At 36.9% G+C, this 13,375-nt stretch overlaps 1 protein-coding gene across 1 annotated transcript in view; it reads left to right on the top strand.

The window, feature by feature from the left end:
* dpr12 (defective proboscis extension response 12) overlaps positions 1 to 13,356 on the top strand; it is a 122,314-nt gene extending 108,958 nt beyond the window's left edge. Inside the window, exons 6-7 of the mRNA XM_066393292.1 lie at positions 4,341 to 4,557; positions 12,417 to 13,356. Coding sequence (XP_066249389.1) covers positions 4,341 to 4,557; positions 12,417 to 12,523 — 324 coding nt within the window. The 3' untranslated portion in view covers positions 12,524 to 13,356. The remainder of the gene's footprint in view (positions 1 to 4,340; positions 4,558 to 12,416) is intronic.
* Positions 13,357 to 13,375: the final 19 nt, after the last annotated feature.

Here is a 13,375-nt window from a genome sequence, read left to right as displayed (position 1 = left end):
AGTAATATCTTAATGAGTTTCATTTTGTCTGTTACAAACATCAATTTCAAATTAACAGCTTGGTTCCTTTTTGCAGCCATCTCTCTTACCCGGATTTAATTAATTTATAGTGCATTAAAATGAGAATTTCGTAAGATAGCGCGTTGGAGCACGAGATCAAGTACGCAAAACAGTGGCCTTATAAAACGTTTGCCTGTATTGCAGTATTTTTTATATTGAAATTGAATAGTCACGATGATCACAAAAAATAATTATAAATTTGAGGAATCTATCAATTTTAAGGTGGCTAGAAATTAAGTTGATTCCAGGGCAGAAAAGTAGCGAACATTCCTGCATGCTCTTTTACTCTTCCTTAAATTTCCTATTTAAATAATTTACATCAATTGCAGCCGGCGCAACAGAGAAAAACAACCATAACACCACAATATTATAACGCATAACCGTGCAATCATCTGGCAGTACAGCAGTCATAACCGATAACCGTTTCGAATTGGAAAATGGGAAAAACGCGGGGAAAAAATAGAAAACCCTTACTTTTGTCCTGTTTGGGGATAATTGTGCCCTATGCTTGGAATGGATGCGAAATCGATGCCGAAACGCAAATCGAACGCTATTATTATCCATTATTGGATACCGCGAAATGCAACAGCAATTAAGTTCTAGATTTGAGAAAATGAAAAGATGTTAGTTTGATCCCATTAATACTTAAGATCATTCATCTCAAAAACTCATTTTTTGAGTTATTCAAGAACAGGCCGCTAAATGTTCATTTATTATTGCTCTTAGGTACTAACTGATCTTCACATAAACATTGATAGATCAACTTCTTCTTCAACCTCAGTCACCTGGTTTTTTCCTGTAAAATGACATGTGCGCACCCAGGTAGTTCCAAGTGTAGTTCTTTAAATAAATCAATATTAATATCAAGTAGATATGAACTTAAATTTTACGTAAGGAGTGGTTCGGTTCTACCTTCGGACTAGGTACCTACAGAAAAACTTACTTGCCAGTGATGTGTTTTACAAAATAGTTACTAATTAAATAAATATTTTTTTAATTGGCACATTTGAGAAAAGTGTTTTTACATGGTAATTATCGTTTAGTTTCGTTTTTCTCGTATCCCTTCACCTTTTAATATTTGGTTTATCATAACTCGATACATAGACTCAGGTAAGGGTATTCAATAATAATTCGAACGTATGAATTTTCATACAATAATTATTTCCAAATAGCCTCAGGAAGGAAAGAGGAAATGAGGTAACGTCGGCAAAATTAATTTAAATTTCAATAAATATAGATGTAATGTAATTCATTCGTTCAACAATTTTAATGACCGGCTCAAATAATTAAATTAATGAAGAGAATGTTATTGAAATATATCGAAAAATGTACGCCCCGATATTTATGCAATTTTATTGTTAAATAAAAATTTACGTTGACCAATTTGCTATAAAAATTTGCCGTGACTACCTACACTCAATAATAAAAATCTTTGCCAGAAAAGGATTTGAACAACACAGAGAAAATCCCTTGCAATTGAAGGACCTCCAATTAATTAAATAATCTTTTGATTTTATTATTCTGCGAAGTTGCGAAAATCTGAAAACATTTTATGATGTCTGGCCTCAACGTTCATCAATTCAAGCAGACATGAGGCAATTATGATATTACAGGTTTATTAATGATGCAACACTAACTCGAAAACTCTTCCCCTTCATCACTCTGTATAATACTCCAACCCAGCCAGAGAAATATTCTGTTTCGGGAACTTAAAATGGCTCCTTTAAAAGTTTTCTACACAATGGCTTTTGTTGCGAAAAACTGGTATAACAAACAAAACTCCCCAAGGAGGTTTTGCAAAGCTACATCCTGCGATATAAACTTTCAGGGATTTGCTTGAACCTAAATATCCGGGGACTAAAAAATAACCAACTTCCTGCGGACAGAACTAATAAATTATTAATCTACAACTACTCCCATTATTTAATAATGGCTACTTAAACAAAACTTTTAAATGACTTCCTTTCTTCGATAAATTGCAGTATACGTTCGTTTTATATGATCATGAGGAACTTCTTTCTGATAACGTTTAGACGTTCCATTAACCGTCTTTATGGTGGTATTGATGAGGAAATTTCCTGAGGTTTCTTATGTGTTATGTTGCCTATTTTTCTTTCTTTCTCGAAAAATTTAATAATGTTTCTAGTGTTCTTGAAAAATTACTGTTTATATTAGTTTTCCAACAGCAAATCCTTAATATAGCTACACAAACTAAAAAAACAAATATTTCTCTCATAACACCCTAAAGCACAGTTTTGTCTAATGGTTTTATTTTCAACTTGCGCGATGTATCTCAGAAAATATGGCAAAATCTATAATAGTTATTTGATTAAAACAGAAAGCGCTTCTTTACAGCGTGTTGTTCGCAGTTTTACTGGACACATGTTAGGGGCCCCAGTTTGGCATTACTCGTCAGAATTTTTGACATTTGCGTCAGACAACTTTAATTTGAGGTCAAATTTTACCACACGTGTGTGGTAATTTTTTTTGCTGCACAAGTGTGTCAACTCGAAAATGCTTGCACTGCACTCTCATATGAAAAAAAAAATTTACAGCTTTACTGAAGGCATAATACAAATCTTAAATTAAGTATGAACAACAAATTATTGGCAACCATACTTGTCCTCGTTCCAGCGATGATTCCGAAAATGTAAAAGATATTAAATCCACGCTAATAAGAGGCGGTTAAGAAAGTGGGGGTTTCGTTCGTGCAAAGTAGAGTTAAACGCTGGAAAGAAAGTTTACCCATAACACAAATGAACAGGTGATTCCCAATAAGAACAACTCGACACTAAATGGGTAATGGGCTAAGTTTGCTCCAAGATTTCCAGAAGTTTTGCCAGAAATCGCGTTAAGATTTGTTTGAATGGAAAAGAGCAAAGATGTAAGTTAGTTGTTAGCATTAGGCGACGTGACCCGTTTTAGTCTTCCGGGGTTCAATTTAAACTATGAGAGATAGAAAAAAATAATATGTAAAATGGACAATGCCGCTAACATCTAATCATAAAAATTTTGAAGTTATACACTCATGAAAGGTAATTATTAGAAGCAGCTCAAGAGGACCTGAGGCAGCTCTTGGATGAATTCATTAGCTACTACTTGTTCGTCAGATTTTGATAGTAATAGGCCTTAACGACCTGGCGATCATGCTGATAATACTTCAAATCCGAGTATCATTTTACAGGGACTCGCGCTTAAGTCGGTGAAAATAAGGGCGTATTCCCACGTTCGCCTTCCCACCGCTCAGTTTGCGGTCTCAAGTCCCATTCACGCAATATTATATTTTATTTAATTGCAGCTTTTGAGTTCGTTGTCTCTAATTAGTGCATACAATGTGGCCCAAATTGAGCCTACGTATGTTCTCCAAAAAGGTTTTGGTTTTGAGATATCAAAACTATATATATAAGCTTTCTGGAAACTAGAGCATTTGCGGATCTATTGGCCACGGATTGTCTATTGGAACAACCTCAATTTGCAAGTTGCAAAATGAAAAGTTCCGTCCTTTTTTGTGGCAATACTTCCAATGAAACGACATTTCTGTAGAAACAGGTATGTACAAGAGAATAGCGTGACAGTTATTGTTCTCTAACGGTTGTGCTTCGAACAATAACATTAACATATTTTCACTGTAACAAGGAAAATGCTGACATTTTTCAAAGTTTTGCAGTATTGTTTCGTAAATAGGAATCGGAAAATAGTTTCGCAATCTCTTAGGACAACTTTCCGGTCCTGTCTGGCCAACTGTTACTTTCAGGTAGAAAAATTGAACGGGAAGTGAATAATTTGTGCCATATTGAAAAAAAATTGCACATTCCCGTGCCTCATCGATTTATAATTTCGCCGCAAATCCGAGTGAAAATTATTTTGGCAATTTCCATTCGAACTAATATTTTGACACGAATTTATCACTCCGGCAATGCAAAATTTTTCCACCAAACTAAAATTCAGTCCATTCAACCATAAAAACCAGCCTCTAGAGCCATTTAAAAAAAAGCCAGACGTAACATCAGCCGGAGGCCCCCTGGGACATGTTTCCCGCATTCAACGTTTTGTAATGAAAAGTGTTCCATTTGCGGGGACTTTTTATTAGAGGCGTTCGAAGTTTTACAGTGGTTTTCTTTAAAAAGCTCCAGGTTTTACGGAGAAACGTGTAATGTGCGTGACGGAACTAACAATGCACCCTTTCTGGATAAAAGAAGAAGGTCTTTTTTCAGTTTAAAACCTGCAAAAGCCGTGAAAGGATTAGTGCTTGGCTCAAAGCTTCATCGTTATTTTTGCAGAGTCCTACCCCTCCACAATACGTTTTTTGGTACCACAACGACCGCATGATCAACTACGACACCGCAAGAGGAGGCATCTCGGTGGAAACTGTTCCAGGACCACCAAGGACGGAATCCAGACTCACGATTCGGAACACGAACGACGCAGATTCAGGAAATTACACGTGTTCAGCCTCAAACACTGATTCAGCATCGATCTATGTTTTCGTTTCAGAAGGTTGGTATATCTATGTTTCTCAGTATTATAATATTTATAGCCGTTTCGATGCGAGCTTGTTATCATAACAATAGCGGCATAAAGGAAATGTAAACTTTGCAAGTTGCAGTGCTTCCGGGAGTTGCTGGTATTTTGATTCAGCTGAGCTGGAAATAATGGTTTCGTTTAAGTTTATGTGCCAATGAATAATGGATCATTTAGAAGATTGGAGAGCTAAAAAAACATTTAGTATTATCCTGAATTCCAGAACTTTCCAATCGTGAAACTATTTATCACAGTGATTAAGGAAGGGATCTGTATTAGAAAAACCTGGAAAACTTTTTAAAAATTAGACCGGAATAATCCGTCAGCTATGACAATGGTCAAACGTGCTAAAGAAGCGCCTGCAGGCTCAGAGGTCTCGAAAAACCCGAAATTAATTTATATCGTTGAATCCCATATTCCCTCCGAAACGGACACGTGGTCATTTAATAAAAGCGGAAATACTGCCTTACCCACGTCACAACGAAACATCAGCATTATTTCATAATTTAATGTCTGTGTAGCGAATTTGCTAGCTGACCTCCGTTTATTGCCAAGCAGCAGCATAAATAATGACTCTTGTCATGTTCACAATGCTGCTTAGTGTAAAAAGTTTGGGTAAATTCCTTGCTAACTTTTTGCGCCATTTATTTGTCTTGATCTTCAGCAATGAAAATAAGATTGTGATACCTTTTTGATTTCACTGATTAGCGCTGACTAGGGCTGACCAGTTTCTATACAGCAAGGAAGGGGTATCGGGGCCTGAGAAAGTAGTGATTTCCTAACTAAAAGTCGCTTATGCAAAGCGTTATACATTTTATGAATTATTCAACGAAATTATTATTACACCAAACACCTTTAAGAAATCTGTACGCGTACACGTGCGGTAAAAACTTTCAGTGTCAATGTCAAACGTCCACAAAAGTTTCTGCCACTGACGCACACTACTTTGATTTGCGTGCCGTAAAACGTGAGGTAAAATGCTACTTTCAGCTGGCGAATGCTTGCGGTGAAGCCACTTTACCGCACGCAAGTAAAAAACATTATTATTGACAACAATATGTCGCAACTGCTTCGGAGACGTAAAAATTGCTTGGAAATGATTCGTTTTGTTCAGTTTTTGTACAGAACCAAAGCAAATAAAAGGACTAAACGAGCCAAAGGCCAACGGAGCACGGTATTTACCAGCAACTGTCGAAGGATAGACCCCGCAGTGTAAAAATAACCGAGCTCCGATAGAGGTATTTATCTTGTATTTACCAATAATCATCTAGCTCGAATAGCTCTAGGTTATCTGAGGTCAACGAGAATGATACTTACAATTTGTAAAACGAATGGAAATCCATGTACTTTCGTAACTATTTAATCGCCCCCTCAAACGGAAGGTTATTTCTCAAAAAAAAATCTCAATATATCAATATTGTGTTAATACATAAGTTGGTAAATTTCAAAAACAATTTAATATTGATATATAGGGTGATCAATTTAAGAAAATGGCTGACGTCACTGCTGGTGAGTGACGTCGCTGCTTGGTGGTATTTGCCTAGAAAGGTAAATAATATTTGCTCGCAGGGACTATTTGTTGTGTTACATAAACCAAACATCAGAATGTTCTAACTTCTTTCGTTCACCTAGAATTTACCCATTATCCCCATGCACCCCTGTATTTAAAGTACGTGTTAAATCAAAAGAATCTTCAAAGTTAATAATACAGAATGATGATGCGCTGTTGCATCAATAAACTACACACTTCCGACGATTGTAATCTATCAAATTTCTCCAAAAGAGTAAAATAGAACATTAGAACTTCACACCGACCATTTGAAAGCCCAAAATCTCGCGTGTCGTGGAACCTTTCGTGCCTGGTCGGACATTTTTCAGGGAAATTCCCAAATTAACACGCAGTGTCATTGCCGAGATAGGGAACTTCATTTAGGGCTGGAAAGTAGGGCCGGCCAAAGATAATGTAAATGGACATTATAAAGAACGAATAAAAGCCGTCTGACAGTTTTATTCCTACGGGGAGCCTCCGTCTTATTAGCATGTCAGAAAAGGTGTGTAGCAAGAATGGTTTGCGGTGGATTCGGTTAAGAAGTATATAAAATATCAAAGGACACAAATTGATCGTCTAGAGAACTGAAAGTAGGCAAGTTGGTGCACCTCATTAATATCAATTTAAAAGCCCCCTCTGGCAGTTTTAAAATTGATATACTTTAATAGCCATTTAAAACGCGTATAATTTTACTAAGTAGAGAAATTTATGAGCCGTTAATTTGGCAAGGGCTTCTATCTAAGTATCTAATGCAGTTTTAGACGAGTAATGCAACGTTAATGCCACAAGAATTTAACAAATTCCCTTTCAAGCCATTTTTTCAGAATATTTCTACCAGGTCACAAATTAAATTAGAGGTTAAGAGGACACCGATGTTCTCTCTGCCGCTTTGAATTAAAACATGGAATTTCAGTTACACCACCCAACGGACAACTGTTTTACACTTTTCTAGGCCACAGCCGTCATGTCAGTGGACACAACTTTGCCAGCGGACACGCTCGATCTTGTTTCGAACTCGTTGTTAGTTACATAACCGATGTCCTTCGTGCCGCTCTAAATTAAACCATGGAATTTCAGTTGCACCACGTAGCTGACAGCTGTTTTATACTTTTCTACATCATAGCGATCATGGCAGCGGACGCAACTTTGTCAACTAACACGCCTTCTTCTTCTTATTTCAAACTCGTTGCTAGTCACATACTGCCGCTGGCTATTTTTCAGAACAAATAGGGTATATAGTTACTATAACACCGGCCGAACCTTGCTGGCTTAGGCATCGAACTGAAATTATGAGAATAGTTTGCATCAATAATGTCTGAATTGCTTCCTCTCTGAGATGCCGGGTTTTAAAATATGAATTTCTCTCCCTTTTTCCTTGAGTTAGGTTACTTTTTAACGTCCTGTATCTCAGATAGAAAGCATCTCATTATAGAAGCGCAGCCAAAAGCTTTAAAATAGATTGAAAAAGGTTTTCAACAAGAAACCTCTGTATATGGGCCGTTTAGACAAATCAAATAGATTAATTAACAACGAAAAGTCAAAAATATAAATGCTTAGGGACCTCCAAAGAACTTGCATAGAGAACACCAGAATAAGTACGTAATAACGTAATTTCGAGCTTACTGGTGCAGTTCAAATAACAGCGCGAGGTAATTTACGAAACAATTTTAAAACTCACATTATTGGGAAATTCACGTCCCTGATCACTCTATACGTTAATTCTGCATTGAAATTATTAGCAGCCCATGATATGCATTGAAATTCAGCAAAACGCTGAAAAATACCTTCACTTCAAAGCACTTTGCACAAACCTCCCATAGGAAATAATCGTTCAGCAAACCGGAGGTAACAAATTGATTTTTCGTTAGAAGCGCCTAGCAAAACGAGCAGGATTTCGCTGAAAGAGGGAAAACTGATTGCTGGTCATTCACCGACAGCTGTTAACCAGGGATTTAATGGAGTTTTAAGTGAGAGCTTCAACCCAATAGCACTAATATAAACGAGTTTTCATACTATCATGCTTTTATCCAGTACCACACGGGGATACTAAAAGCCCCTCAGAACATTGCTTTTTCTTCGGGTGGAGCCACTGAGCCGCTGAACTCACAATTCTTTTTACCTTAATGTTTCACACAAAGGAATCCTTTTCCCTTCGGTCCCCAGTCATAAATATTGTATTATTAGCTTCCTGCCACGTTTTATTTCCCATGCAGGAGGAAAAAATTCGACTTTCCGACCCTTGAAGGTCTCCTTCACAGCTTTTCCGCCCGAATTAATATTAATTAGGCTATAAAGAGTTTTACTGGCTAACTAACTCAATTAAAATAACCTAATTAAGTAGAGAATAACAATTAAACGTTTCTCGTCAACACGGTCTGATGTTAATTAAAGGTGTTGGGCTGGTCCGTATTTTACGTTGGTCTGTCTTGAGGCAATAAAGGCGCCTTTATTAGGATACTAATGTTCATTTTGTTTTGAGACTAATTTAGGGTATTCAAGCGTAAAATATTTAGGCAGATACAAACACATTTTAGTGTGTTGACAATGTTGCCCTTACTGAGATCAAGGTACATATTTTAGTCAGGTTAGATGCAGTTCTGACGAACTTTTAGAAAGAACAATAGATTTAACTTTTTTAAGAAGTTCTCTTTTGCTTGATATACAGTGTTTTGCAGAAACATTAATGTAAATGAGTATCGAAATCGTGTAAACGAATAAAAAAATAAAGTGATTCTCCACGATGCAACATTTCCAAGGAGAGGCATGTTTAACGGAAGAACAGCCATTATTGCAGCACATCAAATCTTCATTTAATGAGAGAACATCATTTTCAACATGGATTTTCGCTTAATGTGTGGTGTGAGTTTTTGGGAGATTTGATTTTGGAACCGTTTGAACGTCCAACAAAACTAAATAGGGAAAGATACTTGAGCCTTTTAAGAAACAACTTACTTTTAGTTTTGAAGGATGTTTCTTCAGCATTAAGACAATGTTTTTGCCTCATGCCAGATGACACTGGTCCTCATTACCTCCAAGAAAATTATTGAATATTAATTTCTACATAAATTAATTGGTCGGAGTGGTGACCATCTGGGGCCAGCACGGAGTCCCGACCTAAACCCATCATATTTATTTTTTAGGTGGTGTTTTGAAGTCATTTGTATAGCAAATCCGCACCTACCAGAAAAGAGAAGTGGTGGAGTAATATTTAAAAAGGTGGAAATACAATCAGAAAAGATAACCAAACCCTATTTAAAGTGCGGCAAAATTTTGCTTCAGAACTAACGATATTATTAACTTCATCAGATAAGATACATCTTAACAATATTTAACTGCACGGTTTTTTAATGAATTTATCTTACCCAAAAATCCTCTGGGAGCAATTACAAGTATGCAAATAAAAAACTATAAGATTTATTCCTAATTTACAGAATCAAAAAAATTACTTTGATACTGTGTACAATGAAAAGACAACTTTTGTATGATGTAAGACACGTTTAGTCGTCTCTATTTTTTTACCCTTTAGCATTCACTACTCATTTGTACCACTATTTCTGAGCCACCTTGTATAAAAACATAAATATTGTGATTCTGGAACCAACTTCACTTTCGAGTCTTCCATAGATTATTTCATTATAAAAAATAAACTTTCAAAAATTATTCATATTTTCATCTTCTTTAATTAAGCTATTGGTTGATCCTATGAAATATATCATGGAAAATCTTTATCAGTACGAGTCGAAACCTAAATTCACCACGAAGTCGGTACATGTTCTCGTCTAACACGCACCCCACAAGCAAAATTTATCGTGAAAGAGAACATGGAAAGCCACGGAATAAAATTCCTACAAACAAAAGGCGCTTTCATGCCGGCTTTTGCTTATTTTTGCCCACGCTCTGTTTTTCTCAACATGCATGTTTTCTTTACTTTTGCTAAAGTATGTATTTCATTTTCTAATGTCGGGCAGTCACAACTTTGGCAAAGTTTATGTGCGAAATGAAAAGGAGACAAAAAGGTGCCTGGCCGCTTCGGTAATTCGGTAATTATACTTCTATCGCTTCATCGACTAGCTATGCAGCTGAACTAACCTGAGTGCTATGCTATAAGTCGCAATTAGCAAGTTAATCTAGTGAACTATTCAGCTGCACGACACCGATGGAACTTTCCAAAACTGCGAAACTTAGTAATCATAGATCGGTTTCCATCGCTTGATCGCCTCGTCCCAACAACGTTTGTTGCTAATATGTTAGAGGGAAGGTTTAAGCGACCGCAACGTTATAATTTATACAAAAGGTCCTAGAGCCAATGCGCTACATTCAGGCCGAGACAATCTTGGCAGATGCGCACTAGCGCGCAACTCAATAAACCGTGAGAAAAGGAGAGAAAGAGAGTGAAAAGAAAGAGATCGTTGATTGCAAAAAAGCTGGATAAAAAGAGCAATTTAATGAATTATTAGCTTTAAAGCATTTTGATTTGCAGAAATCATGTACACAGTAAAACACAAAAAGCTGACATGACATTTATCCGAGGCGGACGTGTCGTTCTGGCACGAACACGACCGACTGGCATACTAATCCACCACGAAAGCCCAATTTCTATTTATAAACGAGTTATTCGGGACCGTTTTATTTAACAGTTGGAGTTTTCCATTTCGTCCTCGGCACGAAACGTGAAAAATCACGTCATTTATTAAACGGCCCGAACCCCTATCAGCGGCCACTCCAAACCTCCTTTCGGACGCATCTGATAGGGAAATCTTTCCTGACCTTTGGGGCGCCCTAATAGAAAATAAAGTGAGGAGGAATTTTCTCTCAAAGATTTGCCGTTTTTGTTCATGAAAATTACCAACAGTTTGGTACCCTGCAGAGGTGGTCATTATATTTATAAGAAAAAGGTCGTTTCGGGGTTTAGACGATACAATTTGAGGTGGTCAAATGAACATCATAAAAATAAATGAGGGTTACCCCTCTGGTTTCATTTGGCGCGGATGTCTAATTACTGGCCGGGGTTTTGATTAGGGAGGGAATGATTATTTCTGTGGGGTCGTTAAAACAATACGTTTCAGGCACAGAAACATTTTAATTTGCAAGCGAAATAATATGCAGTTGCGTGATAAACAGGGATTCTTTAAAACCCAGAATGTCAAATGATACTGCGAATGATATGGTGTGTCTGGCCTTGATAGGAAAATGAAAAGATTGCATTTTTTAATGGAAATACAAGCAATTCCTGGAAATTTCGCCATTTACGCAGCGAATGGAGCAAAACGAGTTTACACTGGCTATGCATATTCAAATTAATTTTTTTTAATTTTCAAAAAATGTAGATGCGTAGCGAAGCTTCTTGTGCCAGACCTGGAGAAGCAACAATTTTGTTCTTTTTTTCAGCTTTTATTTAACTTATTAGCAAATAAGTATATAAAATTCCCCGCAATATACATGAAGGAGCTCCTCCTCCTCAGAGTGTCATTCAGCAATAAAGAAATATGGACTAGCCCTAGCAGATAATGCCGTCACCTAGAGGATTATAAGTAAACGAAAACCTTGATCTTGCCACAATCCTTAATAATAACCATAGCTCGAAAAAAATATTCTGTTCGAAGACGAGACTTCCGAAAGTCTCGATTTACTGCGTTGGTCTCGGTATCGGTCTCGCGCATCAAGACCGAGAAGGTCTTGGTGCGCGAAGTCTATCAATCGACGAAATTCTAGCCTCGATCCCCGACTAACATAAGACTAATCTCGTGGTCTCGCGAAGCTCAAATTTGACTATCTGCGGCTGCGCGATTAATCAACGCGACAGCCAACGCCAACTGAGATCGCGATAGTGTGTTCCAAATTAGTCGAAGAGCGAACCCTGGCAAGATGGGGAACTTAAATGGCCAGTGGGAATATTCCTTATTATTCATACCTAAATGATGCTTAGCATGAGTCTACAAGCTCAGTATTGGCTTAGCTTACAGACACAAAATCTATCTTGTTTTCTTGCTATCTATCACCGTTTACAGCGTAAATCCAACGGAAAAAGAGCGTAGAGCAGGGATTTGAAAACGCTTCGTTTATTTTTTTTCAAAATTTACTCAAAAACTCGAGGCAAAGGTAGTTGGGCCAACGTCGACCCCTATCAAGATTGTCTAAAACGTCCCAGGCGCCTGGGCTAAATCGGTTTAAGTTTACGAGGGACTTATCCCTCTTGCATAAAACATTTCTCCATAAATTCCATAACTTTTTAAATAAATGAATTTCCAAATAAAACACTCCTGTACAAAATATTTTTGCATTTCAGGAGATAATGTAGACGCCATCCTGATGAGGAAATCGGGCACCATATGCGCAGCCAGCCAGCTCTTTCTACTACTTTTTCCGGTATTATTTCTGACGCCCCTACGATAGAAATCTCCTGACAATTCTACCATGCTGAGGCCTCCTCAGGCTGAATCTCGAAGAAACGACTTTAAAGAGTGTTATGTACATAATATATTTAGTAAAAGACATCTGTTCTAGGATGTGGCAAAAAGTGACAATTAAGTGAGAGGAATCAGCGTTTTCTTGTAAATCTTGTAAACTACTTTAACCTTGTTTCCCTATTTTATTAGATGTTTAAGTCCACTTTGAGCTAAACGCAATTTTAAATTCCACTTCCACCATGGTCGACTTAGGAACGCAGTAGCTGAAGCAGAGGGGACGATTATTTCAGTCTCACGTCAAAAACACCTTGTACATTCTACTTTAATTATTATTAAATTTAAGCCAACTTTATGTCCCTTTTTCTGCAATTGGTGTGCGTGTATAACGAGATCTTTAATAACGTAAATTATTAACCAAATAATTAAAATGTATGATAATGAATTAATTAAATGAACTAAGGTAAGGTCTCTTTTAGGTTAAATAAAATAAAAACAACTAAAATTAAGGTGGATCGTATAATCAATTCAATTTACCACACCACATTTTCATCATCGTTAATGATTTTAATATGACTCACACTTAAAAAATGTGACATGTACCTAAATCGTCATTAAAATGTTTGGGTGTTACCTGGAGCCTTCCTCAATGCAGTTTGGTAGTGGTATTTCTGGTAGATAGGTAATATGTAAATAATTACATTGGTTCTAGGGCGCACCCAACGGTCGTGATTTATTAACACATCATCAATACGTAATTTAAATTAAAAACTGCATTGTTTGTTTTACGTTTTAATTTTAAAATATAAAAGTCATGTTTAAGGAGTTGTTTCATTTCCCT

Source organism: Euwallacea similis, chromosome 9, assembly GCF_039881205.1.
Source record: "Euwallacea similis isolate ESF13 chromosome 9, ESF131.1, whole genome shotgun sequence".
In the NCBI taxonomy this organism is placed as follows: domain Eukaryota; kingdom Metazoa; phylum Arthropoda; class Insecta; order Coleoptera; family Curculionidae; genus Euwallacea; species Euwallacea similis.
Note: the sequence above shows the minus strand (reverse complement) of the source record. Positions and strands in the feature narration are given on the sequence as shown.